This window comes from Kwoniella pini, chromosome 2 (genome assembly GCF_000512605.2).
Source record: "Kwoniella pini CBS 10737 chromosome 2, complete sequence".
NCBI lineage: Eukaryota > Fungi > Basidiomycota > Tremellomycetes > Tremellales > Cryptococcaceae > Kwoniella > Kwoniella pini.
In genome coordinates, this window is record NC_091717.1 from 723,005 (window position 1) to 748,880 (window position 25,876).

The following is a 25,876-nucleotide window of genomic DNA, read 5'->3' on the forward strand; positions in this document are numbered from 1 at the left end:
ATTATTGATTTTGATGAGTCTCTCTATTTTTAATTATACTTGATGATATGATTTGACCTCTTTTTTTGCGGCGGATCTTTGCTATCTCGCTTTTATTTTTATTTTGAATAGTACACAAAAATTGTAGAGACGACGGGTATGGGTCTGCCAAAGACATTCAAAAAAATTGTTATCTTGTTTCTCGCTCATTCCACCTGCAATGATATCAGTCACTATTGGCTTAGGTTTCATCTTGATCTCACCTGTTGTACATTTGATACGCGTCAGAGGGTGGTCAAAGGACGAGATCCTTTGACACATATCTTAGGGTAGCTACAGGTTTGAGTGTGTACATGTTGCACAATGTAAGAGCATATTCAATGAGCTCAATACGATACAGTGAAGGTTTGGGCGTTCGAGGTTAGTATGAAAATGCTTGTTGATCGAACGTTTGATTCAGCCGGTGAGAAACGTTGCAGCGAGCGAGCTGATGAATGGACTGAAACTTGAAAAACGAATGTCGCCATATACTCGGACTTGAAGTGTCTCAACGTTAGCCAGGTGTTGGGCGCCCTACATAATCGTGCTGTCATTGCTTACACTTGCAGATCGAATGTGTGAGAGGATAGTAATTTGAAATCTCGAACAACTTGACGTCAGGGTGTAATGTCGTCGGTTATTAGAGTTGCGCTTGTCACCGTACACCATCGTTCATTCCAATATAACCGTTACTTACTTTGGTTTTGACCTTACCATCAATCATATTTGCCATCTCAATCGCTTACCAATCACCACAAACCCCTTTGTTTCAAATACTAAAGAGGTCATTCGGCCTAATCACTCTGCGGGCCAACAAAGACGACCAAGATGACCAATAGCAATACCTTGGACATTTTGACTAATTCGTCGAACCCATCAAACCTCTTAACCAACCTCAAAGATCTCAAGAATACCGTTATAGGGAATACTTGGAAGAAAGTGGAAGTCGCTGAAGATCAAGGATTACTCCAACTGTATGCTTGACTCAATCTCATCCCTTTTGGAAACCAGCTGATCATGATATAGCTTATTGACTTTACTCAAGTATCCTTCATCGAATGATGTGGACTCGACGGTGGCATTAGAGCTGATGAGTGAGACCGCTGTCATCATCGGAGCTCTAGCGAATGGTGAGATTTGGCTTTCCCATACTCGTAATCAGCCTGACACCTTGCTGATTCCATCTATAGTGGGTAAATTGACATTGCAGCCTCTACTCTTATCATCCACTCCTTCTGCCCTCCTCTGCCTCATAACATCACTCAATGAAACTTCCGATATAACCGTTAAGCAACTGGAAAAGATCTTGCCCCATCTCCTTAGGGCTTTGCGAAATATATTGATTTCGACAGCGGATATGGTATGGGGCCATATGTGGGGTGTTGGAGCTGAAAGAAAGGTCATAGGTACTGGTTTAGTGGGAGTCGAAATAATGAGTGAGAAAGAGGTTAGTGGGAAAGGTAAACAAGTTGCTGGGAAAGGGGCCGGAAATTGGAGAAGTCAAGCTACAGCGGCTTTAAGCTCGATATTTGAAGTAAGTCTTCTGGTGTTTCGATTCCATTCTCCAGCTTATAAGTAAATGATAGGCCGAAAATCTGGTAACTTTATTATCTCTGCTCGAAACTCACTCCGACCCACAAATACTTTTACCGCTATACCAATTATTTTCAAGATTAGTAGCACTCCCTTCACACCGATTAGCACTTGTACGATGGTCACCAAATATCAATGAACCAGGTCCTTCTTCAGCTTCTGTTCCTTCATTGCTTGCGCCGATACCCTTCATAATCGATCATTTGATGAACTCAATATCAGCCTTGACTCCCTCATCTGGAAATTACTATACAACTCGTAAGCCTAATACCAAGTTAATAGAGGCATCCTTGGATCTCTTAGCGGCCTTGATCAAAGGGCAGCCTTCTTTGTCTATTGCTATAAGAGCATGGACCTTCTATGAAGATGAAGAAAGTATGAATGATGATGAGTCGCCAAAATCTGAATTTGTTGGCATTTTGACTGGATTAGTGGGTAGCGGACCAACCAACGTGAGAATAGCAGCTGCGAGTTGGTGAGTTACATGTTTCAGACTGCTTCGAAAGCGCTGATCACAAGTCGCAGTTTGACCAATATCATCAAAGCCGACAAGGGTATACGGACTTCCGATCGGATTAGATCAACAGTCATAAATTATCAGCTATTGGAGGAGATTGTCAAGCTATTGCAAAGTGAAGGTCCAGAGGAGAGGATTAAGCTATGTTTTATTCTAGGTAAGCTCGCCTTTTACGGTAACATGATATAGACAATTAATGTGTTGCACACATTGCAGCTGCTTTGGTATCGGACGATGCTGCTCTTCAAAAAGCTGCAGCAGATAAAGAATGTCCTGCTCGATTGATTAGTATTCTGATCTCTGTGAATCAAGATGAAGAGAAAGGGGAGATCGGTAATGATCTAGCTTCACGGATCAGAGAAGTAAGCTTTGATTCCTGACAATACCCAGCCACTGCTCTTTAGCTTACTTGATCTTTGGTCTCTAGGCAGCATTGCTCGCACTCGCTTCATTGGCAATGCAGCACGACGCGACTCGAACATTGATTGCAGATCATTCACCCCCTGTCCTACCTCATCTTTTCAACGCATTATCATCACCATCGTATGGAGTAAGAGCAGCTGCCTGTCAATTGGCTCGAGCATTATCCAGGACTGTATCAATCCTTCGAACAAATTTAATTGATAGTGGAATAGGAGAAGAAATTGTAAAACTCCTCAAGCGTGAAATAGCATCAACTAGTTCATCTGGATTTGATGAAGAAGATATAGGAGATAGAATTTGGACAGTAGAAGTAGCTGCTACAGCTACACTATGTAATCTAGTTGCAGATTTTTCACCTTTGAAAACTGTATTGTTAAGAGAAAATGGTATAGAATTACTTTGTGATTTGACAAAATCAACTTATGAACCTCTAGCATTAAATGCTATGTGGGCAATCAAAAATTTGACTTATCATTCTATGGAAACTACGAGAATTATGATTACTTCTACAATGGGATGGGATAGGTTGAAATTGTGAGTAATTTATATAGCTTGGCCACTTTCAATGGAGTGTTTGCAAATTCTTTTTTTTCTTGCTAATTTAATCGTTCTTCTATTATACAGCTTGATGTCAAATGCAAATACTCTTTCACTTCGTGTACAAGCTTTTGAAATTGTACAAAATTTATTAGCAGAATCTAGTATTGCCGAAATTTCAAAAACAGTTGAATCATTTGGTGAAGATGAATTATTAGATTTGATTATTCAAGCTTCTAAAGAAGATCAAGAAGTAGATTTAAGAATACCTGTAAGTTTAGATTAAATATTTTGCCTGATAATAGCGAATGTCAAGCATTGAGAAATAGTCCATGTTTCAATTAACTGACCAAACTCTTTTATAAAAAGGCAATTTTCGTTTTATCAAATTTATCATTAGGAAATGAAAAAATAAGAAATTCAATAGTTAATAAAATTGAAATATTAGAAATATTATCAAACTCTCTTGTAAGTTATAATAATTCTTAGAATCATATAAAGTTTTTTTTTTTTTTTTGGGGTGGGCTAATGATACTTTTCAGAACTCAACTTTTGATTCAATTAAAATTCCATCTTTACGTACACTTAGACATTTAATTGAATCAAATCCAAAAAATCATAAATTAAGACCACGTCAACAAATGATTGATATTTTTCAACCATATCAATTAAAATATAGATTAAAAGAATTAGTTGAAAATTCTACAAATTTAGATGTTACTGCTCAATCTATTGGTCTTTTAGATATACTTGAAAGAGAAAAAAGTAGTGGAACTTCAACAAGTTCAGGTGGAAGGTAAATATAGATCTATTGGATGACATGAGTTTGTCAAAACGTTCCTCAGTACCAACTCTCAAATGTATAATTATTCTAGCACATTGACGTCAATTTTCAAAACGGAATTAGCTGACGCCTAAATAATTGGTCAGTCTTGTATATGAACATTATTTTTTTTACTTTGTAATCTGGCTCGCAAACATGCAAAAGGATTCGATGCATGTTTTGTATGTTGTTTTTCATTCTTCATGAATATGGAGTCAAAATGCGTGTTTGCTGGTAAAAATTATAGCTACATATAAAAAGAAAGAAGGAAAAAAAAAACGCTAGGATACAGTGGAATTTACTCGACAGCTCTGAGACGTAGTTGAAAATGATGAAAAGATTCGTGCGCTACTGATTCAAGCTTGGAATTCAATTCCGCATTTAGAAGTTGGGAACTTCGGTAACCACAGCATAACCTTGACCTCTTGCATCTGCTCTAGTGATATTATCATTCTCATTTGGAAGAGGGATGAATGTTGCCATAGTTGTGAATCCGGTTGTTTGAGGACTAGATGCTGTAGAAAGTGATTCTTTTGATGTTGGTGGTGTAGATACCTTCGATGCCGAGTTAGGAGCAGGATAGGTTGATGAAGAAGGAGGGGGAGCTTGTTTAGATGACCTTTGAGCAGATGCAAGTAAAGGTTTAAAAACTTTTTCGTGAACTTGAGTTGCTCCCTGGAAGTCGAATTGTAAATCAGTGAAGTTCATATACAAGAGTTTCAATGACTTACTTGAGTTCTTGGGTGAAGTAAGTAAGCAAGGAATAAAAGTTTGATTGTGAAGTATTGGGCTAAATCAGAACATCCTATAAGCCGTTGCACTAAGCGAATACATCAAGGGACTTACGGATTCTGTTTTCCAATACACCGGCCATCAAGCTCTCGAGAGTCTGGATAGCACCAAGAACAACGAAGAATGAAAGGAGTGATTTGACTTGTTGATCATTCGCGGTAGTCTCGGGTTTATCAATGATGATAGCTGAGAGGTAAGTTGCTGGGAGGATGGTCAAAAGGTCCGTGATAGGAAGTGCAAGTCTAAGGATATTGAGAGGAATAAGGAGAATGTAACTGTAAATGAATATGGAATATCAGTTACAATTATGATCTGAAAACTCAAGAGGGAAGTGCTCTCACCCTAGAACACCTCCTACTACCAAAACGACCCTATCTACATTTGTTCTCTTTTCAAGATCTCTGATGGTTTCACTTCTGCCCAATTGCTCTCTGAATTGAGCGATATAGTTGTTGGCAGTACCTTTAGCATTCTTGACTGCAGGATGATCCGCAGCGTTATTAAGATCGACTGAAAGCTTTCTAACTCTTTGTCTAATTCCAGTAGCAGCTTCATTAGCCTTTTGTTGAACTTGTTCTGAGAATTGACTAGCTTTGGTTGAAGCTTGAGAAGCAGCTTCGTTGGCCTTGTTAGAAGCTTGAGTAGTAACTTCGTTGACTTTGTTAGAAGCCTGAGTCGTAACTTCGTTAGCTTTGTCCGAAGCTTGTGTAGTAGCGTCAGATAAGTTTTGTCGAGCTGTTCCTTCGGTGGTATTTCTATCGGAAGTAGTCGATCTAGCGTGAATATCAGCGAAATCAGATTGACCAGCTTGAGTTTCTCTATAAATTTGAGTTTCTGGATAACTTTGTTTGATTGGATTGACAGGAGCTGTAGGAGGTGAAGAACTTGATTTGGAATTTGTAAAAGGGTTATTAGATGTATTGGAAGTTTCAAAAGGATTGTTAAAACCTTCAGATGCAGCTCCAAGGTGAGGAGGAGCGGCACCAGGGGGAATAGTTGAAGTTGTTAATCCGGAAGTCTCGTAGACAGTTGGTTGTTTGGCTGTCAAATCAGCGTTGGTATAACCGCTGTGGTCAACGTGAGCGAATGTGGTTGGATCCATTGTGATTTAGTTTTTTATTGGATTGCGCTGAATGAAAGATGTTTTGAAGCTTCTAAATAGTGATGAAGAGAGAAGAGAGTCTAGGTATATAGATATCTGATGAGAACATAAGACTGGATAAAAGTTGCTGTGTCGTAGTTTGTGAAATTTGAATGACGCTTGCTGAGTGAGGTGATATATGCGTGTGATGTCATTATGACCAGTTTGAATTCCTTCAGATTGTCTGACGCGTGATTCGCAATTCACTCTAATTTACACATATAACCGGTGACGATGAGGTACGAGTAAAGTTAGTCAGCGTTTCTTCGCATCATTGGTGGCAGATAAAGCGCAGTACGTGTATCTCTCACACATACATTTCAAATCTAAGATGCTTTTCCTATACCTTCAAACAAAGGTGGATTGGCTTCTCATGAAATACATGATTTCCAAAAAAAGAGGCAGATTGGAAAGCCCTCGAGACTCTTACCTTCCATTGACGATCGTTCAGACCTTTCACATAAGAAAGCGACAACTTCGTGTCACCAAATCTTCAAAGGATTACTCCTTTTTCAAGCTTTTGGTCTTCTATGATGACGTTGAAAATGAAAAGAACGTCTCAAGTGAGCTGTACATTTGCGTTGACAGGATATAGCATATAAAAAGGGGTATGGGAGGTGTACTAAGGCTCGAAAGCTAACCCACTAAACTAACTTACATTTCAAGCCTCCTATCACAATAAGCATATTTCCACTAAAACTACTACTCATTTGACGAATTAGATTGTACTATGTCTGATCCATCTTCCAGTAGAAGCGGTGAGGCGGTAGACTCAACATCTACCGGACTTACAACAGGTAGGTAAAAACGATTACTATGAACCCTTTATGTAGTTGCCCACTTTGTCTAATACAGATGAACTTGCTTTAGATGCCGGTAGAAGATACAAATCTACTTTTAATCCTGCAGCTGAAGCATTCGTACCTCGATCTACAGACGAGGGTCAAAACGAATCGCAAAACTCCGCATCATCGCTTGATGAACAGGATCCGAGAGAAGGACATAAGTACGGATCGTGGCATGCCAACGAAGAGGAATCTGATTGCGGCAGGTTACAAGCATTGCTTTCTCGACCCGAATTCCTTGCCATTTTCCAGGATCAACAGATCCATAATTCAGAGAATCAAACCAGATCATCTCGCAAACCGGGGGCTCCATCCATGGAAGGGAAATCATGGGCCCAAGTGGCAGCTTCTGGTCATTCAGCATCCGAATCGAGTAATCGAAACAGACCACCTTCACCTGCAAACAGAGCCGAGTCTTCCTCTAAACCATCAGGTAGAAGCTGGGCTGAAGTAGCTAAAGAATAGATGCCCTAATAATTTATATCATTCAGCTTCCGATCATACTTTTAAATATATTTCCACCCTCTTCCATTACTGCATTTTTATAATTCAATTGCTACCTATCACCATCCTTAATGACGATCTTTCCAACCCTTTGTTTAGAGTAGATCATCTCTCCTGCTCATGTTAATCGAAATATAGTTCAAATATCTTTCTTTTCAATCTTGAATCTGCAGATCTTGCCTGTCTCGTTTGTCATACAAGTAAATATGACTTCTCATCCCGATTACAATAGTAGCGAAAACTAAGATACTTGTATAAATGAATCGTGAGGATGTATTCGTGCATAATCACAAGTTGATATGGAATATTTATATTCCCTACAATTGCATAATGCGACTCCATCACGAGACAATAGTAAATTAAGATATATGATGATGTGCTTCTGCATAAGTTCGAGGGGATTTGAACGATCGATGATGTGCTTTATATCGTTGATTTACACAGATTCAAGAGATTCCGTGGATCCATCGTAAGAAGACATTGAATAATAATGCAACATGCCACATTCTGTACAATTGTCATGCGCCAAAGGATTGTGATCTCGTCAATCAATGCATAAACATCAAGCTTGTACAGCGACCAACGTAGTCTTTTCAATTTTTCTTTGGTATACTATCCTACACATTCTTCAAAAAACTATCATACACAAAAGGAAAAGAAATATAATTTGAAAAATGAGAAAAGAAACTTCGTACATATACGTGTATAAGAAATCATAAAGACGGTCCAAAGATCCTATCACTAGGCTCACCAATTACTACAAACTATTCAAATAAGGACTAAACGGATCGTATTTGTTTCTTTAAATTCATTTACGGCAAATTTTATCTTTTATTGATAGATATATATATATTTGCCGATACGATCTTCTGATTATGTGATAATGATTTTGGTTTTTGTTGTTTGTCCTTTTGAATAGCTGAGAATGGATCGCGGGATGGATGAGGCGGTCAATAAGATTCTTGTGAGAAATAGAAATGACGGAAGAAACGATAATTAACGATGGTATAGATATAATTGGATCAGGTTGGATGTAGGGTGAAATTGTGAAAAGGGAAATGGTTGATTTGATTTGAATTGGAATATTTGTTATATTGGGTGCCGACTTTCGTAATTCGACATGTACCCCATGTCCATACCTGACTCGTAGAGTAGGGTTTCCTTTCGACATCGTGATTCGAAACAAATCAAACAGCTCGTGATATGCCATTGAATGGCGGCGCGGCAGTTTGGATTGTTATTCGAATTTAAGATGTATGGAGGGGAGGAAGAGGGACTCGGTACTGTCTTGAGAGGGTTTGAGTCGGAAAGGATTGATTAAGTTGGTTTCGTGCGTTATTCAGAAAGAAGAAAAGCAACAAAACGAGTGATTGAGAAAGTCTCGGCGAGGCGCGATAAGCAACCTCAGTTCATTAGGGGGTCGATCAATTGAATGACCGACTAGATGAGACTTCCCGATTCGGCTCGTTTTTGCATCTTGTTTTGAGCACGAGCGATAGCGGGCGATACACCTTGTCGCTTGGCTTCAACGAGAGGTCCATCGGAATGGATACCTTGTCGGTGTCGTTCGAGGTCGTGCAATCGAGAAAATCCACGTTTGCAAGAAGTGTGAGGACACATATATGGTTTAGGTCGAAGTGGGTTGTGAGTTTGGATATGGGACTGTGAAAGGAAAGAATTCATGTTAGCATGTTATACCATTTCGGAAAGATTACATCACATATACGTACTTTCAAGTTGAAAGCCCTCGCAAAAGCTCTACCACAGATCTGACACTTGTGTCTCTTCTTAGGATCGTCAGGAGTTTGACCGGGAACATAACCTCGACCGCCACCGTGGGCGTTCGGGATTGGCATACCAGGAATCATAGGTTTGAGTTCTTCAAGCCCTGATCGACTTGTTGGAGAATAGTCTGCGAGTTCATCTTCACCTTCGTGTGCACTACCGTTGTTGGAGATTGCTCGTCGAACAGCTGGTGATGGGTCTTGTGAGACGGAGATGAAAGATGGCATACTCGCGGAAGTTGATGTTTTGGACATAGGAATTGGCGTAAAGCTGGGTACACCAGCATAGGTTGGGGTTGAGGGATAAGAAGGACTGTTTGACGAAAGTGTTGACATTGCAGGTCTAGCGAAAGAAGTAAATTGCTGCGGCGCAGCTTCAAAGGATGACCGGGAGTTACTGGGCACATAGTAAGTCTGATTTGCTATAGCCCTCTGTTGTTGTGCTTGAACACGAGCCACATCTGCGGCTTGCAAATGAGCTTGAGCTTGAGCTTGTAGAGCGGCTTGAGCGGATTGAGGTTGGTAGGTGAAAGTACTGTTTGGAGTCGTCCAATCAGCCATTTGTTGACCCATACCATAATAGGCAGAGGATGCAATAGATTGAGGTTGATAAGCTAGCATATTGTCGTTGCCATTGGCCTTGAGTTGATCGTAGTCACCTGGTCCAGAAGGCATCAAGATATCTAGGTTGTCGCAAGTGGCGAAAAGAGTGTCGAATTGATCGTCTAAGCTTTGTCTTTGTGCGACTGCTCGATCGGCTTCTGCTCTCGCTGCAAGTGCTTTATAATGAAGGTATCTCTGAAGATGATGACTGCTCAATGCCTCTGCTGTGTCTGCGTCGCTGTTAGTGATTGAAGACAGGATAGGCAATTGAGGGATTGAAGAAATTTCTAAGTCAGAAGATTTGGGTGATACCAAAGTGGTTGAGGTGGGTGTGGACGCAGAAGCAACTGGAGATAAGTCTACGGCTTGGTTGAGATCGAAATCGATTGAATGATTGGGCGTCTCTGCTTTATCGTTGATGGGTAAAGGGTCTAACAAAACAGAATGAGGGGAACAATGAGTGAAAGACTCGATATCAAAGTCTAGAAGACCGTTATCTGATGATGGTGGTGAGGGAAGAATGAAGTTTGGGTTGGACCGAGGGTAGAACTTGGTTTCGGTATCGAAGGGATGAGGAGCGAAAGAGGGGTTATCGGCCATAAAGGACATTGACGAATGATGTCGATAGTGGTAGGCGCGAAGGAGAGAGAAGATGGATTTGTTGACGTATCCGTCGAGTCGCGAGGTCTGACTGGTTTGTTGTGTGCGTGTCTTGACTAGATGATGAGATAAGTGTGGGTAAGTTAGAGGATTTGTCTCGATGGTACTGTTCTGATAGTTTGCTATGTCTGTATAACGTACAGATTGAAAGAGGGGATGAAGTGGTGTGCGAGTTGGTGTATCAATTATGTATTATGTGGAAAATATGATGTATGAAGAAAAGGTAATAATAGATAGGATGAAAATAGAATGAGGGGGATGAGATGTAGGGTGGTGTGTGCGAAAGTGAAACAGCCCAAAAGTGAAAAAGGAAGGAGAGGGTGATTGTGATTCAGGCTTTTGAATTCAGGTTATTCTATTCAGGTAAACGAGGGTTAATTGGACACCTGTCTCAAGGCGTCTTGACGATTTTAACAAAGACACGGCGAATCATATCTACCAACGTCACACCAAACAAGTAAAATGCGGTGCATTTTATACATAAGGGTATGAGCAGAAGAAAAGAGGATAAATTCCATTTCATCTCGTAACGGGTAAAAAGGGAGTAATCGACAAAAGACATAAAATCTAAACCCTATCTTTAACTTTTTGTATAGATCGGCGGCCGTTGTCCATTGTCTCCTGTTTTTAAAGGAATGTTTGCCGGAGAATTCTTTGCCGAATATACAGGATATCTGAAGATGTGGCACTTTATTTATGGCTCTAAACTCATGCACTTTCCCGATATGATAGACCTCCAGATGTGATCGATCAACCTCGACAAAGAGCATGCGGGATTCAGAAGAGCATGAAATAGCCGCGAATATAAGATGAAAACACCTGTTATCATATCGTCTTCGTATTTCGTCATAGTCGGCCTAGAGAGTTACAAGGCCCCAGCCACTAGCATGAAGTCAGTCTTCTAGTAGGTATTAAAGCTCGATCGATAGGCTTCTAGACCCCCTCACCAATGAATGGGGTCCTTCCTTCCTAGCTCTTCCCATTCCTACAGCGAGGACCGAGCTTCGACCTTTGCACTCACAGATCCGCTCGCTTGCATGCACCGTCAGCACATGGTCACGATGATTGCATGCAGTGTAGAAGTTTTCCGAATCTACCGGGGTCCGCGGATAAACTCTGTTATGTCAGCAAAGCAAAGTGACTTTGCGTGCATGTTACAATTATTCATGAGGCAGAGCAATCTTATGTTTGGTGCACTACAGCTGATCAAACGTATCTCCCTACTGTTTCATCCGTTGATACCCGTTCTTTAGCTTGCGGATACAATTCAAAGTGTGAAACCCATGTCAAAACTACGGATAGCGATGCGGATGAAAAAGTCTGGACTTGCTACCATCGTCCATCGTTATGCCCTCGATTACGTATTGGCTCCTCTCGTCCTTGAAGTCTAGCAGCGGAATGCTATACATAAAATGTCAAGCCGCGGCCGACTGGATGTTGTATGTGATCATTACGATGAAATTTCATGTAAACAAAGTCGGAGATTTGATGTATCTCCATGATTGAGCCACGTGTTTTGCTCTACGCGTATCTTGCGAATGAAGAAGGAACATGACAAAATGATAATTCACGATATGTTGGACGAATTGCACCCCCATGATCAATATCCAGCAGAACGCTGGAGTGATTATCGACCAGAACAATCAGTATGGCTATATCACCGACTTCACCTGAGGTCATACAGGCAAATGCCGAAGCTGGACCATCATCGGGACCGAAATATATTTTGAGTCAAACTTTGTCAGCTCATAAAAGAGCTGTAACTGCTTTGAGATTTTCGAATGATGGACAGACTCTTGTTAGTGCAGGTGGGTTTGAGAAGAGTCTAGCATTATCCTCATTCCACACAAAGTCTTTAGTTGCTCACCTCATAAATGACAACAGGTGCAGATGGATGGTTACATTACTGGTAAATTTTCCTCCACTTTTCGCCTATAGGTATATTGTAATGGCATAGTGACAGACGTAATACTTTTACAGGGATCCTGAAACAGGCGATCATATCAGAGGATTCAAAGCTCATAAGACTGGTACGTACATTGGATTCACAAAATGTATTATAGAATTAGTAAAATTTACACGGAATATTCGAATAGGTATAAACGATATATCAATATCACCAGACTCATTATACATTTCAACTGCATCAGATGATTCTACAGCTCTTATTCATTACTTAAATCCTCCTCCATCACCTTCAACTTCCATTGCAGATCAAAATGAACCTTTAAGAACATTGATAGGACACACAGCACCTGTTTTAACAATTGCTTTTTCTCCTAAATCAAATTTAATAGTTACAGGTAGTTATGATGAAAGTGCTATAATATGGGATGTTAGAAAAGGAAAAATACTTAGAAATTTACCTGCTCATGCTGATGCTATTTGGTGTGTTGGTTGGGATAATGAAGGTGCTATGGTATTAACTGCAAGTTCGGATGGTCTCATGTGAGTGTTCTAAAGGAGAAGTATAGATATTATTATATTTCAGTTCTTATATTGATTGATATTGACCTTAATATTTTAAAGTCGATTATGGGATGTGAATACAGGACAATGTCTTAAAACATTAGACAATGATACAAATTCACCAGTGTAAGTTAAAAAAAATTGTTTTTCTATTTTTTTTCGTTGAATTTCATTTAATTATATACTAATTATTTTTTTAATTCATGGCATGGAATAAAATTTAGATCTTATGCATCTTTTACACCTTCTTCTTATTTTTTACTTTCATCAACATTATCTTCTACTTTAAGAATTTATAATATACATACTTCAAAAGTATTAAAAACAATTCAATCTCCAGGTTTATATTTAAGTGAAAAATTTCCTTGTCCTGCTATAATTTTTAATTCTCCTAATCAAGAAGAAAAAATGGAAATAAATAATAATAATAATAATAATAATGATCAATCAATTTCTATAAATGATAATCATCAAAATAATCAAAACTCAAATTCAATCGCAAGTAAGAAAGATACTTGGATAATAAGTGGTTCGGAAAATGGAAAAATTATAATATGGGATTTACAATTAAAATCTGTTATTCAAATTTTAGAAGGACATAATTCAACTGTTGTAGCTTTAGCTGTGAGTTTCCTGAAAATTGTTGAACTGCCTACAACTTCGAAACGAGATTTTTTCTGATCATAGATTGATTGGCTGATATACAAAATTTTCAAAGGTACATCCTAATGGTCGTTTGATAGCTAGTGGAACTTTGGAGCCTGAAAAGAGTATAAAGCTATGGCGTATCGACTAAAGAGTTAAGGTCGAGTTGAAATTTCAATTTGGGGAATACGAAATTACGTGGATTGGTGGGAAAGGAGATTTTATAATTTACAATTGTATTCTTAGATAATATTTCTGATGGATCAGTTCAATTTACATTTATTTACATGTCAATCATCGAAAACAATGTCCGATAAATCTTATCTCCTTCATTCGTGATTTCTTAATGATAAATGCATCTTCTAGATTATATTACAAACCAATTTTTCCACTTTTACCTCTTACACCTTTTAATACATTATCAACCCATAATTTTTCTTCTCTATCAATTAAAATAAAATTATCATTTTGTTGATTTTTATCTTTTTCTTCAAAAAATAAACCTGATTTACTAGGTGATTGATTTTTTATTGAAGAAGAAGAAGAAGAAGATAACTTAAATAATTTAACTGTAGTTGGAGATTTTGAATTTGGTGAAGATTGAGATATATTTAAATTTTGATTTTGATTAGAGGAACTTTTTATTGGTGTTGAAATTGGAGATGATTTATATATTGATCTTTGTAATGTTTGAGAAGATGTTGTTGGAATTTTACTGGGAGAATAAGATCGAGTCTAAGTTTGGAGATAAAGATTAGTCATAATCATCATTGTTTGTTTGATTGTTTGTTAAATAAGATATATTTTGAAACTTACTAAAGGAGAAGATAATTTAGAAGGAGTTAAAATTAAATTTTGTTTAATTTCAGGTGAATAATTAATTGGATATTGAATTGATATAAAAGATTCAATTATATTAAAAATTAAAACGCTAGTAATTAAGAATTCTAAAAGAAATTTTTACATTAAATTAAATATTAGTAAATCTATTTTGTAAGGAAAAGGGGAGAAAAGTAATATTTATGAATGATTTGATGATTTGAATGAATAATTGAAATGAAACATACCAAAATAATAAAAAACATTTTCTGAATAACTTATTTCTCTTAAATTTTTTCTATTTTGTATAAATTTATCAATTATTTTAATTAATAATAATTTTAAATTTAAATAAGGTGGAAAAAATAAAAATATAATTTTAAATAAAAATAATAAAAATAAATTTGATTTTAATTTTGTTTTAGCTATTATTTTCGGTGTTATTGGTTTAAATATTTTTGATAATCCAAAAGGAAGGTTTGAATTTGAAGTTGACATCTTGTAGAATGATTTTAAAAAGTGTATATTTTAGAAAAGAAAGTATTAAAGAGTTGAATATAACATTTAAATTAGTACGCTTTCGTTATAAAACAACTTAACGCGACGTCACTCAACTTCTCTAAATCAATCATTACGTAATATACCTATTTTATGACTATATCGACAACTATACGTACATACACTCAATGCTTTGACTTCTTGAGTTCATGTATTGTACAATCGCTCACTTTTAGCATACAGGATTATACATATTAGATATGAATACAAGTTTTTAATATATCAAATATCGGAAGCAGCAATTTATACAAATTACAGAAAAGGCAAAAACAAAGTTATTACGAAAGAAAAAAAAACGATGCCAAAAAGCCAATTACATCCTTTTTTGGATTTTTGATCTTTCATGTAGATATACTAATCATCATCAATAACAATAGCATCATGAACACTTGATCCTTGAGTTGAACTTGATCTTTGTCTTTCCATATTAACGATAGGAACATTCTCTGATAAATCGATTTTTTCACCTAAATCGCTCAATTTCCTTTTACTTGGACTTGGGCTTTTGTTTATATCCATCCTCGGTATTTCTTCCATAGATTCGATCGGTAGTACTGGTGGTATCTCTTGTGATATAATGGGTTGCAATCGCTCCGATGTCTTAAGATGATTTTCAAGTTCTGGTTCTTGCTCTTCAACAGGATGTTGAACTTCGAATACCGGGATAGGGGGTCCAGAACCATTCTCTTCTGCTCGATGCGAGGGCGAGTTCTGCGATTCCTTCGGGGGTACATCGGTTGGCAGAGCATGTGGACTTCCAGATTTCCGATCGTACGCTGATGTGACTTCATCATTTGATGACAGAATTTGCGGAGGTGGCTGTGTAGGGGATACCAATTTATTAGGTGATTTTGGTCGATCAAGTGACGGTAAACTCTCCAACGTTCGGGCTGGCAGCTCGACTACGGAATTCATTACCGGAATGGACATTTCAGGCGAACGAGAGATGGGATGATGTGGATAAGATGATGAATGGGCTTGACCATTCAACATTAGATCGTCGGCAGCGGTTCTGTAATTGACAGGGACTGGATCGGACAATCTGGCAGTCTGAGGTTGATGTATGTGATGAGTGATTGGAGAGGGATAAGCAGTTTGAGGACCTGTATAGCCATTGATCGGGCCGCGTGAAATCGCAGTGGCAGTAGAAGGGTAGATGGGATGGACTGAAGGAACCTTGCTATTGACAGGAGCAGTAATGGCCGTGTGAGGGGTATGACCATTTTGTAGATTCTGATAATGATGCTGTGGTGGTATTGCATTGGTTGAAACAGGTGAAGATTGACCACCACCATTCCCATTCAATTTCATATCAGAGGTAGAGTTGATTTCGGATGGACGAAGTTTCCTTCTCTTTTTAATTGATTGACCATCTTCTTCATTACCGGAACCCTCTCTTGTGTAATCTTCAGGTAAAATGGGAGGTATAAAATTGGTACATTCCAAAATTATAGCATCTGTCGAAGGTTGTAATGTGATAATTATCGGTTTTTCCGCATAATCATTTATAGTAGATCTATAATCGATATATTGATCTGTACCGATTTGATCTAATATTTTGAATTAATCAGCCAAAATTCCTTAAGTCCTAGAATACGAAAAGCCTCTCACCTCTCATTTGTACCCTGACTTCAACACCTTTCATATAATACTTAGCCTCCTTAACCGCACAACAAGGACATCTCCAAAACGATCGTCTTTCAGGTAAACCTTCAGCTGAATCAGCCGACGGCAAAAGAGGTCGAGAAAGCTCAGGTCCAGCTCTAACACATTCATTATGATATTTTTGAGAACATCTCGCACATTCTACCGTTAATCTTCGACTTTCATCGTTGTCTTCAGGATCAGGGCGATACGGGGTACGATTAAGAGCGGAAATATCGGGGAATTGACAAATGCATCGAAATTCTTTTGGATAAGATTGAGCAATTATCAATTTCGCTTTTCTTCCTCTTGTTCCCTTTGATTTTGGTTTTTCTCCTCCATTTGCCGTTGCAGTAGAAATACCGTTATGAACTTTGATGGCATTTTGTAGTCTTCGGAACAACCAGCTTATGAAGACTACCCTTTCCTTGGTTTCTACATTGGTAGCATCTAACAATAAGGGCAGATTATATATCTTCCTAATAGAATGCTGGATTTTTGAGATATCCATACAAGGCTCAGCCGTATCTTTAGGATCGATAATCTTCAAGACAGTCGAAGAATACCTTAAAGCCATTTCAACAATTTCTTGAGCAACCTTGAACTCGGGCGGAGTGATTTTGAATCTCCACCGTTGTGAGACCACTATAACCCCGAAATCGTTCAACGAGGGTGAAAGGCCAGGAAGTAAACGTTGACACATTTCACATTGATATAGTTGATCGATATATTTTGGTGAAACACCGACACATTTAGGATGATATTCTCCCTGACAGTTTTGACATTTGATCATAACGTTACCTGGACTTCCTCTACAAAAACAAACGAATTCTTCATTGGGTTCATCATCTTCAGGGTTTAGGTGAGATTCGAATTCTCTCTTGAGGTAATTCATGGTACTACCGATTTTGGCGACGGGTATTTCTAGTATACGGCAGATTTGCGATTGCCATTGAGCATGATGGTTCAGTTCAGCTTGTAGCTCCACCATTTCGGGTATCTCAACTCGACTTATAGGTGGAGTAGCAGAAGAGACATTCTTACATAACCTCGAAGCGGCCAAGGCGGATCCGCTGGTGGACAAGAGATTTTTAGCTGAAGCTTGCCAATTGAGAACGGTCTTTCGAATGCTTTCCAGCTGGCGCATCTTGTCCGTCGACACAGGTACGAAGTCTTTACCCTCGATCAGATCTGAGATCTCCTCAATCTTGATGCGAGGTGAACTCAGCAAAGTATCAACAGCATTTAACCATTCTGCGCCTCGTTGTCTCCTCATCTTCAATTCCGATATTGTGGGGTGGTCTTCGGGTATCTCGTACTCCTCAGCTTGTTCGAGTAAATTGACTGTATCATCGTATTCGAGCGTTCTATCATCAACTTCGTCTTCAACTTTTCTGAACCATTTGAGTCTATTGACGATATTCATTATAGCCGTTACTTCTGGTAAATCGAGATTGAGACTTTCACCCAATATCAAGGCAGTTTTGCATTTCTCCAGCTCTAGCTCGGATTCTGGTGTAGAAAGAATGAGCGAAGCTTCAGATTGGAATCCTTGGATATTCATCAGTAATTGCCGAAGTTGAAGTATCTCAGGAGCATCGAAAGCTAGTTTTTCTGCTTCCGAGAGTAAAGTAGAAAGAGTTTCGGGACTTCGATCTATCACCATATCTTCATCTTCATCCTCTTCTTTTTTGCCCTTTCGTCTTCTACCAGCGGCTTTTCTAGTGACGAGTGATGAGACTCTTTCCACCCAACTATTGGCCCGGTCGACCAGTGCTCGCAGCGTGAAAACTTCGGGTATGGGGTACGCGATCTTCTCCCCATCGGCCACGAGGGCTCGCAGTGACTTGAGAGCGGGTCGGGGGACTTCCAATAAAGCGTAAAGTCTCGCACGCCATGCGTCAGGCTGAGCCGCTCGAGCGACGACTATGGCCAGGATTTCTTCAAGCTGAGCTTCGGTGTAACGTTTCCTGAGAGCTTTCTTCGATTTTGCACATGCACACAACTGATCGGCATGATCGAGACAGGCAACCAATTTTGTACAGCTGCAGGTGATTTGAGCAAGATAACAGTATGACTTGCACACGGCGCACTGGTATTGGTCTTCTGCACCGTCTTCTTCGAATAGAATCTCGGTCAACGCTGGATTGGCGATACGAAGTTTCTCCCGGCGGCGACTTTCTGCTTCCACCATAACTGTAAGATTGTCCTTAAGCCTGTGGAAGCACGCAAACGTTTGTAAGCAGAATATTTCAGCTGGTCCAGCTAGTGTGCACTCACCACAAGGCCGTGCGTATGGTTTCCGAATACAGTGTAATGGTGATTAACAGCTCGTTGTGCGAAAAGACAGGTGGTTTAGCATGCTGTTGATATCGCATCACTGCTTCCCGTCCATCCGGCAACCAGTCCGGTAAAGCGAAGTTGACAGCTTCATTCATATTTATCTATACAATGCCAGTCAGCTTTCTGTTGGGGTCAAACAAAAGAGTACTTACACCGTGGTTGAATCCACAATGGTAGGCTTTGGGGAAAGTAATGACAAACTCGTTCGGTCTTTGATCACAAGCGACCACTTTGACACCGGCTTCCTTGACTCGACCAGGGTTCATCATGGTCACTAGTTGAAAGAGCAGACCAGGTTGTTGTTCGAACAATTCAGGAGCTTCCGATTTCATGGCTTGCTCAAACTTCTCAGCATCAGATCCAGGTACGCCGTACCATGTTTTCGTTTCTCCCCAATACACTGAAATCGGTCACATCAGCTCGAATAGTAATTGAAATCCATAGAAAGACTCACTGTAATTTACACTATAGGTGTAGTGATCCTCATTATGCCAGCAAAAGGTGGAAAACATCATACCAAGATATATCCATGGGACAGTCATTCCGGAGATATCTGATCGGATATAGCGTAATAATCTGTCTTTTAAATTAGCCAGTATCCGTGATGTCCTAGTCAAGCAAGCTTTGATTGACTACTCACGAATCAGGCAATATAGGCATGTTATTCAAGTTCCATCCATCCGTGGCATATGGCTCCAAAGGATGAGTCTCCATGGTGGGGCCAGCACTATTTCCCAAAATCTGATCAGCCCTGGATTTCGCTCAATTAAGTAAAATGTGACTCACCTTCCATGAGTGGTGGAATGCACGTCTGCACCATATTCAACGTCGACCGTATCAGTCAGACTTTCGGTCAACCTCCAAAATTCTCGTTCGATATCATCTTCAGTAACGGTGACTTTGCCGAACTTTCTCTCCAGTTGATTGAGTGGTTGACTTGGCATTTGAGCAAAGCCATTTTGATCGTGTTTCCTTGGCGGAGATTGCGAAGAAGATGCAGCAGGGTTTGGACGATGACGATTCCACCAATGCCATGAAAAGGAAGCATCTCTTGCTTGAAAAGAGGCTACTGAATGATCTTCTCCTTCTCCAAAACCGAAATCATCTCCTTGACTTAGTAGACAAGAAGTACAGAACCATTCCTCGTTGGCAGGCACAGACGCCAAAGGCGGGTCAAGACAGTACGTGTGAAAGCCTGAAGAATCCCCCTGTCAGCAATTTGCTTTTGCAAGTATGAAGCCAGAACTTACCCCTATCACACCCATCACATAGCAAAATCTTTTCGGCTGCATGACCAAATCGACATATCTCGCAGATCTGGAAAGCGGGACCGATTTAGCCGATTTAGCATTTGCAGTTCCAAAGAGTCCTGATTGTACTTACATCTCCTTTCTTGTACTCTGGCGTTCCGACCTTGCCTTTGGGTGAGCCATCCGACGAAGAATCCGCGTCACTCAATTCACTCTCACTTCCATCCCTAGTTGAGAAACCGGGAACTTTGATTTTCAATGTCGTCAAGGAAGGTGTAGCGGATGATGGCCGTTCAATTTCCGCTGCTGCTTCCAACCCGTTGATAGTCGGTAGTGAAGCCGTTAACGTAGGCAAGGACTGAGTTTCACCGCCCGATCCACCGAATCCAGCTCCTGACATTCTACTACTGAATCGAGTCCTCGGACTATGCTTGATAGCTCCCATTCGTCCGGCGGATTTAGTTTGACTAGGCGAAGAAGGAGCATCCGAGGCAAATGCAGGTGGTTTGACAGTCCCATTCCCGTTGATCGAACTATTATTCAGTGGCGTCAAAGGTGACACAGACGCTGATTTCGCTCTGACCGAATAGTTGTCAAAAGGCAATATAATATCGATATAAGCACTTCTGACTTGACCGCTCCAAGAAGCCTTATGACCCAGCGTTTCTGTCAATTTGGGCCAACTTTTCGTTCTATCCAATTCTAAATATCCCCCCGATTTATTCACTTCTTTCCTCAATTTCCAAAGGTCTAGAGGTTGTCTGTCGATCTTTGGGATCGTTATTTCATTTTCGGAAGATTGGTTATGAAACATCGATAATTGATCCAAAAAATTGATTTTCGCCCTTGAAGCGGCTTCAAGTTGATTCAGACGTTGTAACCTGGTTCTGAATCTAAAGGTCTCGGCATCGAGGGTAAAAGGCATTTTCCAACCTTCTGGAGGAACAATCTTACATATTCCGTATGGTCTAGCATCATCCGCTATAGACTCTATATATCCCATACAATCCTTAAATTGTTCTTCGTTCGGATAATATGTTGGACATTCGTCAATTCCAAAGAGTCTAGGAGTGGTCCGAGCAGGTGGATACCGAGGAGCACTCTGACGAACCGATGCAGGGTTGAAAGGTGGATTGACGATTACAGGTCGATGTAAGGGATTTCGAGATGCTGATGGTCCTGCTACTGGTTGAGGTGTCGAGGATTGAGCAGAAGATGGCAGGAAAGAAGTACCTGTAGGACCATTGTTGATCTGGATTGGTGTTCCAGCTCGATCAAGTTTAGTCAAAGCTTCAACTTTAGATCTTCTTTGACCCCTTTGTAATTCACCTTCATTTGCAAAATACGTTGGAGCAGGCAAAACTTCAGGATAATTCAATGAAGTTGTAAATGTCGGTCTCCTTCGACTCGAATCGGAAGGAGAAGGTTTGATCGAAGGTCTTGATGTTCCTTCATTTTTGGTAGGTGTACCTCGAGGAGTCTTTGATTTTCCACTCAAGCTACCCATCCTGGTTCTTGAAGGGTAAGATGATGCACCCGATGTAGGGGTGGATACAGCACCCTCTTGCTGTAACGCCATTTCGACTTGATGATGAAGAATGATTTCAGTTGGAAGGAGGAAAAGGGAGATATTACTTGCCAAGTGGGATTAGTGGAGGCGGTATTATCTAATAGGCGGATTATGCCATATGTTGGTAGTTCAATTATTGTGGGTTTAGTGATACAATAATGCAAGAAGAGATGAAAAAATGATTCTGGCTGTCGAACAGGGGTACACACCTTGACCAAAGGATTCTTACAAAGTAGTGCACAAGACAAATATGATTGAATGAGGGTGAGTTTAAGTGATTATCTGTCACCGACTGATTTGGACTTTTCGCTTTTATCATCCGACTCTCTCTCTCTCTCACTCTCATCTGATATCTTGACAACTCTGTCTTACGTACAATTGCCGAAGATTATATCGGATTACTCTGTTTGGTCCTCCCATCTTAGTGTTTTGTGAGCGTGGTTTTGATCCCGTCATCTGCATAGTCCTCCGGCGCGCCTGGGCCTAGTCCGAATACCAACAACAAAACGTTAGCAGTGACACGCGGATACACACCCTTGTACAAGTCAGATTTGTGATGCTTTCATTGCATCACAAAACGACCCCATTTTTAAGCATATCTTGAGCTGGCAGCCAGACACAAGCATCGGCAGGTGTCAGAATTTCGTTGAAGAAAGGGTTTTTAGTCGAGTGAAGGAAGAAAGAATATATCACTAGTTCAGGATTTCTCTAATCAACCTGAAATTCAAGGTGCTTTGTCTCGATTATCTTGGTTTATTTACGCACGGACCCAAAAACAACACAACCAAAACACATCTAATTATTACGACGAAACGACGAATTATATGTGTCTTCTCCCGACATTAGCCAGACTTGATATATCTTCCTCAGTATCATCGATGAAAGGCTCCTTCTACCTTGGATTTCTAGCCAGGAACGTATTCGCAAAGTAGACATCGAACGGTGTCATGACGTCTTATCAAACCTCTACAGCAGGTCCATCTCGACCCACATATGCCTCTTATCCGTCGCAACCACCTTCCATCTCGCCTGGCCCTTCCCCTCTGATCGACCAAGACCAATGGCCCCAGAATGGTCAATATAACAACATTCAAATGCCTCAGCCTAGAAACGTATCTGGCTCAAATTCGGCTTCCACATCTGTATCTAGGTCAGCGTCTGGTGCTTCGGTTCATGGATCAGGCGGTACAGCAAGGGATGATGGCGGTGAAGGGTCCAAGCGAAACCCTTTAGTCGATCTGATAGATAGTGAAAAGATATATGTCGAGCAATTGAGTCTGGTTATACGAGTACGTCTGCCATGACAAAGATATTGAGATTGAGCTTACAACCTTTGATTGTACAGAAAGTCGCTGCTGCGTGGTCAAGGAAAGATTTCCCACCTCCGAAATTGGATGCAATGTTTAGATGTGTTGAAGCTGTTTATAGAGCAAATCGAGCGTTTGGCTCTGTAAGTGGAGATGCCTTACTTGCTGCTATTATTATGGCTCGATATGTTGTCATGGAGCTGATCTCGGTATCGCTGTAGAAATTGAAAGAGATTGGACCCAATCCTGCGAGTCCGAAAGCACTGGGTGATCTTTTAATGAGATGGGTGAGTTTAGCTGTCGAGAGTGCCTATGTTACGGAGCGAACGGCTGATTATTCATGTAATCACACAGATTGATGACCTTGAACCAGCTTACCTAAAATATTGTACAAACTTCTTGACTGGTTTCGATTCGTATCAACCGGTAACACGCAATCTGCTCTTAGATGATATACTACAAGAGATATCGTCTTCCTGCTCGCCTACACCACCCCTGTCTCGGTGGTCCTTAGACGCCTTGTTCATCTTACCATACACTAGGCTGAGGTATTATAGGAAGCTTTATGCAAGATTATTACGAAGTACAAAAGAAGGTAGAAGCGATCACAAATTACTAGTCGTCGCCAATGAACGTTTAGAAGGACTGGTCAGCCAAGTGGAAAGTAGACTAGAAATGGATGTTTCTGATAATAATTCACCTACAGATGAGCATCGTATTAGCGCACAAAGTTATGCAGGGGGTACCAAACCAAACTCCAGGGAGCAAAGTTGGTCCGAGAAAGAAAGGGTCAGTAGGACGAGTAGCGCGATGGATAGCTCAATGGAATCGCATACAAAGTACGTATTTAGATCGATCACCTTTGTGCTTCGCGGAGAAGTTGTCTGACTGATGGATTAGCTTTTCACCTTTCAGCAGTAGAATCGAAGATCGAAATTCTGGCGGTTCAGCTGTGACAAATTTGACTAGCATGACACAATCACCACAACGTAGACCTCATATCCAGGTTTCCACTACCTCGAATACCAATCTTGTATCGTCAAGTTCCACAACAATATCAGCATCTGCTCCCTTGTCTGATTTAGAATTAAGGATTGATCCGGAACGTACGATTGACTTATTCTCGATGACACCAAAGAAATGTAAATTGCAGATGAACCCTCCTTCTTTACCCTTTACCCGTTCTCTGCGGTCCTCGCATGATGTGACGGTCTACTTCACCCCAAACTCAACAGGACAACAAGTTACACACCGCCGAGCACACATATTCATTCTATCAGATCTATTCTTAGTCGCGGAATGGATGGAAGCTTCTGAGAAAGCATCGAAAGCTCAACAGGTAGCTAGGGACCAACCTGATAGGGTCGGACATGGAGGACCGATGCCTGAGATGTGGTTAAGCTATCCTCCCTTGGCAGGAAAGCATCTCATGGTAGCTGAAGGTCAACAAGGTGAGTCGACTACCGGTTTCTTACGATCTGTATAACAAGCTAATCACTTTCTGATAAGTCAACGTTTTAACCGTAATGATAATGAAAAAGGAGACCTTTGTGATTCATGCAGAATCAGATATTGCTAGAGATCAGATCATGAAAGATCTGATAGAGTGCATAGACTTTGCTTCAGGAGGTGAGTCAAACGTTGACGCTGGCATAGGGAAGAATATTCATGTCATTGCCAGCTACTCGACCTTCGACTGCTGCTCCTTCGCCTATCAACCCGGATCCCCGTTCGCCTTCACTAGCCTCACTAGAGAATCGATCGAACGAATCCGTCTTTCCTCCCCTTCGATATCCTAGTCCATTCTCCAATTCCTCGTCGCCATCTACCAGTCCTCGACCCAACGATCAGCCTGATATGCCGCCGATGCCTTTAGCGGGGAATGCCTTAGTGTCCCAAATGAATCAAATCTCCCTCCAACCTGGAGAAGCTATAGCTTGGCCTCGAGGACCTACGCCCCCTCAAGCGTTGCCTCAACCCTCTCACAATGTCTCTCCTGCTTCCGGTGCCCCAACGATGGCGGTTCTTCCGCCCAGAGGAGCGAGTCTTCGACCGCGAGTTCAGTCAAACAATATGCAATCTCCTCCTCAACATCATATGCCTCAAATGTCGCATATGCCCGGTCTGGCGTTCGATCGATCATCCGACCCTCAGATGATGCCTGGAGGAGCGCCTTTACCTAGATCTTCGTCTGGTCGATCTGTTCAGTCTGCTCCGCGGTTGCATATGAACGGTGAAATACCGCCTGTCCCGCCTATCAGCCGTTCTGGACCTAGTGGATCGTTCTCGTCCTCAGATCATGGTCATCCTCAAATGCCAGTCGCTCCTTTCGCTCAAAATAATCATATGATAGGAAGATCAAGATCATTAGAACCTTTGAGAGCACCCGAACCTCCATCTGCAAGATTTTCATCTTTCGAATCTGGTCCAAATTTAGGTGGAATTGGTAGATCTTCACCTTTAACTTCGGATCAATTGGATAATACGAATAGAGATGATGATGGAGAAGAAGAAGATGATGATGATGATATTCCACCAGAAGAAGAAATAACAGAAATAACATCTTTAACTGGTCCAACAATAATTTCAGCACAAATGAAATGTAAAGTTTTCTTAAAACAAGAACATCAAAAATGGAAATCATTAGGTTCAGGAAAATTAAAATTATATGTTCAAAAAATTGGACAACCAATTAAACAATTAGTTGTTGAAAATGATTCATCTTCATCAAAATCACAAATGATTATTAGTACAATTGTTTTAACTGATGGAGTTGAAAGAGTTGCAAAAACTGGTGTTGCAATTGAAATTTCAGATAAAGGTAAAAGAACTGGAATAATTTATATGATTCAATTAAGAAATGAAAAATCTGCAATGGGTTTATTTGAAAGTTTACTTCAAGGTAGTGATAGAGCTGTTAATAGGTAATGACTTTTTAAAGATAAATTTCATTTATATAGCATGATTTGACAATATCTTTTAATTTTGGTTCTATATGTTATTCTTTTTCAAATTATGAAGGATGTGTTTT

The 25,876-nt window shown here is 40.3% G+C and overlaps 8 protein-coding genes across 8 annotated transcripts; 4 read left to right on the forward strand and 4 right to left on the reverse strand.

Moving 5' to 3' along the window:
* Positions 1–846: 846 nt before the first annotated feature.
* I206_101595 (uncharacterized protein) lies at positions 847–3,888 on the forward strand (the record flags this gene model as incomplete). Its single annotated transcript, XM_019158140.1, has 10 exons — positions 847–992; positions 1,045–1,148; positions 1,209–1,552; positions 1,605–2,086; positions 2,137–2,285; positions 2,345–2,490; positions 2,556–3,085; positions 3,176–3,359; positions 3,458–3,556; positions 3,631–3,888. 10 exons carry the CDS (start codon positions 847–849, stop codon positions 3,886–3,888), a joined length of 2,442 nt encoding a protein of 813 aa, XP_019008753.1.
* Positions 3,889–4,292: 404 nt separating this feature from the next.
* I206_101596 (uncharacterized protein) lies at positions 4,293–5,805 on the reverse strand (the record flags this gene model as incomplete). The annotated part of the gene is made up of 4 exons (XM_019158139.1): positions 4,293–4,586; positions 4,643–4,701; positions 4,758–4,978; positions 5,045–5,805. The coding sequence occupies 4 exons, from the start codon at positions 5,803–5,805 to the stop codon at positions 4,293–4,295; spliced, it is 1,335 nt and encodes a 444-aa protein (XP_019008752.1).
* Positions 5,806–6,574: 769 nt separating this feature from the next.
* I206_101597 (uncharacterized protein) lies at positions 6,575–7,154 on the forward strand (the record flags this gene model as incomplete). The annotated part of the gene is made up of 2 exons (XM_019158138.1): positions 6,575–6,641; positions 6,700–7,154. The coding sequence occupies 2 exons, from the start codon at positions 6,575–6,577 to the stop codon at positions 7,152–7,154; spliced, it is 522 nt and encodes a 173-aa protein (XP_019008751.1).
* Positions 7,155–8,633: 1,479 nt separating this feature from the next.
* On the reverse strand, positions 8,634–10,189 carry I206_101598 (uncharacterized protein; the record flags this gene model as incomplete). Its single annotated transcript, XM_019158137.2, has 2 exons — positions 8,634–8,855; positions 8,924–10,189. The coding sequence occupies 2 exons, from the start codon at positions 10,187–10,189 to the stop codon at positions 8,634–8,636; spliced, it is 1,488 nt and encodes a 495-aa protein (XP_019008750.2).
* A 1,699-nt stretch (positions 10,190–11,888) lies between these two features.
* I206_101599 (uncharacterized protein) lies at positions 11,889–13,505 on the forward strand (the record flags this gene model as incomplete). The annotated part of the gene is made up of 7 exons (XM_070202421.1): positions 11,889–12,048; positions 12,125–12,149; positions 12,221–12,270; positions 12,337–12,688; positions 12,770–12,835; positions 12,934–13,333; positions 13,428–13,505. The coding sequence occupies 7 exons, from the start codon at positions 11,889–11,891 to the stop codon at positions 13,503–13,505; spliced, it is 1,131 nt and encodes a 376-aa protein (XP_070058522.1).
* A 221-nt stretch (positions 13,506–13,726) lies between these two features.
* I206_101600 (uncharacterized protein) lies at positions 13,727–14,671 on the reverse strand (the record flags this gene model as incomplete). The annotated part of the gene is made up of 3 exons (XM_019158135.1): positions 13,727–14,089; positions 14,171–14,301; positions 14,422–14,671. The coding sequence occupies 3 exons, from the start codon at positions 14,669–14,671 to the stop codon at positions 13,727–13,729; spliced, it is 744 nt and encodes a 247-aa protein (XP_019008748.1).
* Positions 14,672–15,085: 414 nt separating this feature from the next.
* I206_101601 (uncharacterized protein) lies at positions 15,086–21,547 on the reverse strand (the record flags this gene model as incomplete). Its single annotated transcript, XM_019158134.1, has 10 exons — positions 15,086–16,281; positions 16,343–18,420; positions 18,469–18,591; positions 18,656–18,819; positions 18,871–19,118; positions 19,173–19,294; positions 19,359–19,445; positions 19,505–19,913; positions 19,969–20,035; positions 20,102–21,547. 10 exons carry the CDS (start codon positions 21,545–21,547, stop codon positions 15,086–15,088), a joined length of 5,940 nt encoding a protein of 1,979 aa, XP_019008747.1.
* A 938-nt stretch (positions 21,548–22,485) lies between these two features.
* I206_101602 (uncharacterized protein) lies at positions 22,486–25,773 on the forward strand (the record flags this gene model as incomplete). The annotated part of the gene is made up of 7 exons (XM_070202422.1): positions 22,486–22,827; positions 22,884–22,988; positions 23,067–23,132; positions 23,200–23,684; positions 23,761–24,296; positions 24,355–24,474; positions 24,527–25,773. The coding sequence occupies 7 exons, from the start codon at positions 22,486–22,488 to the stop codon at positions 25,771–25,773; spliced, it is 2,901 nt and encodes a 966-aa protein (XP_070058523.1).
* Positions 25,774–25,876: the final 103 nt, after the last annotated feature.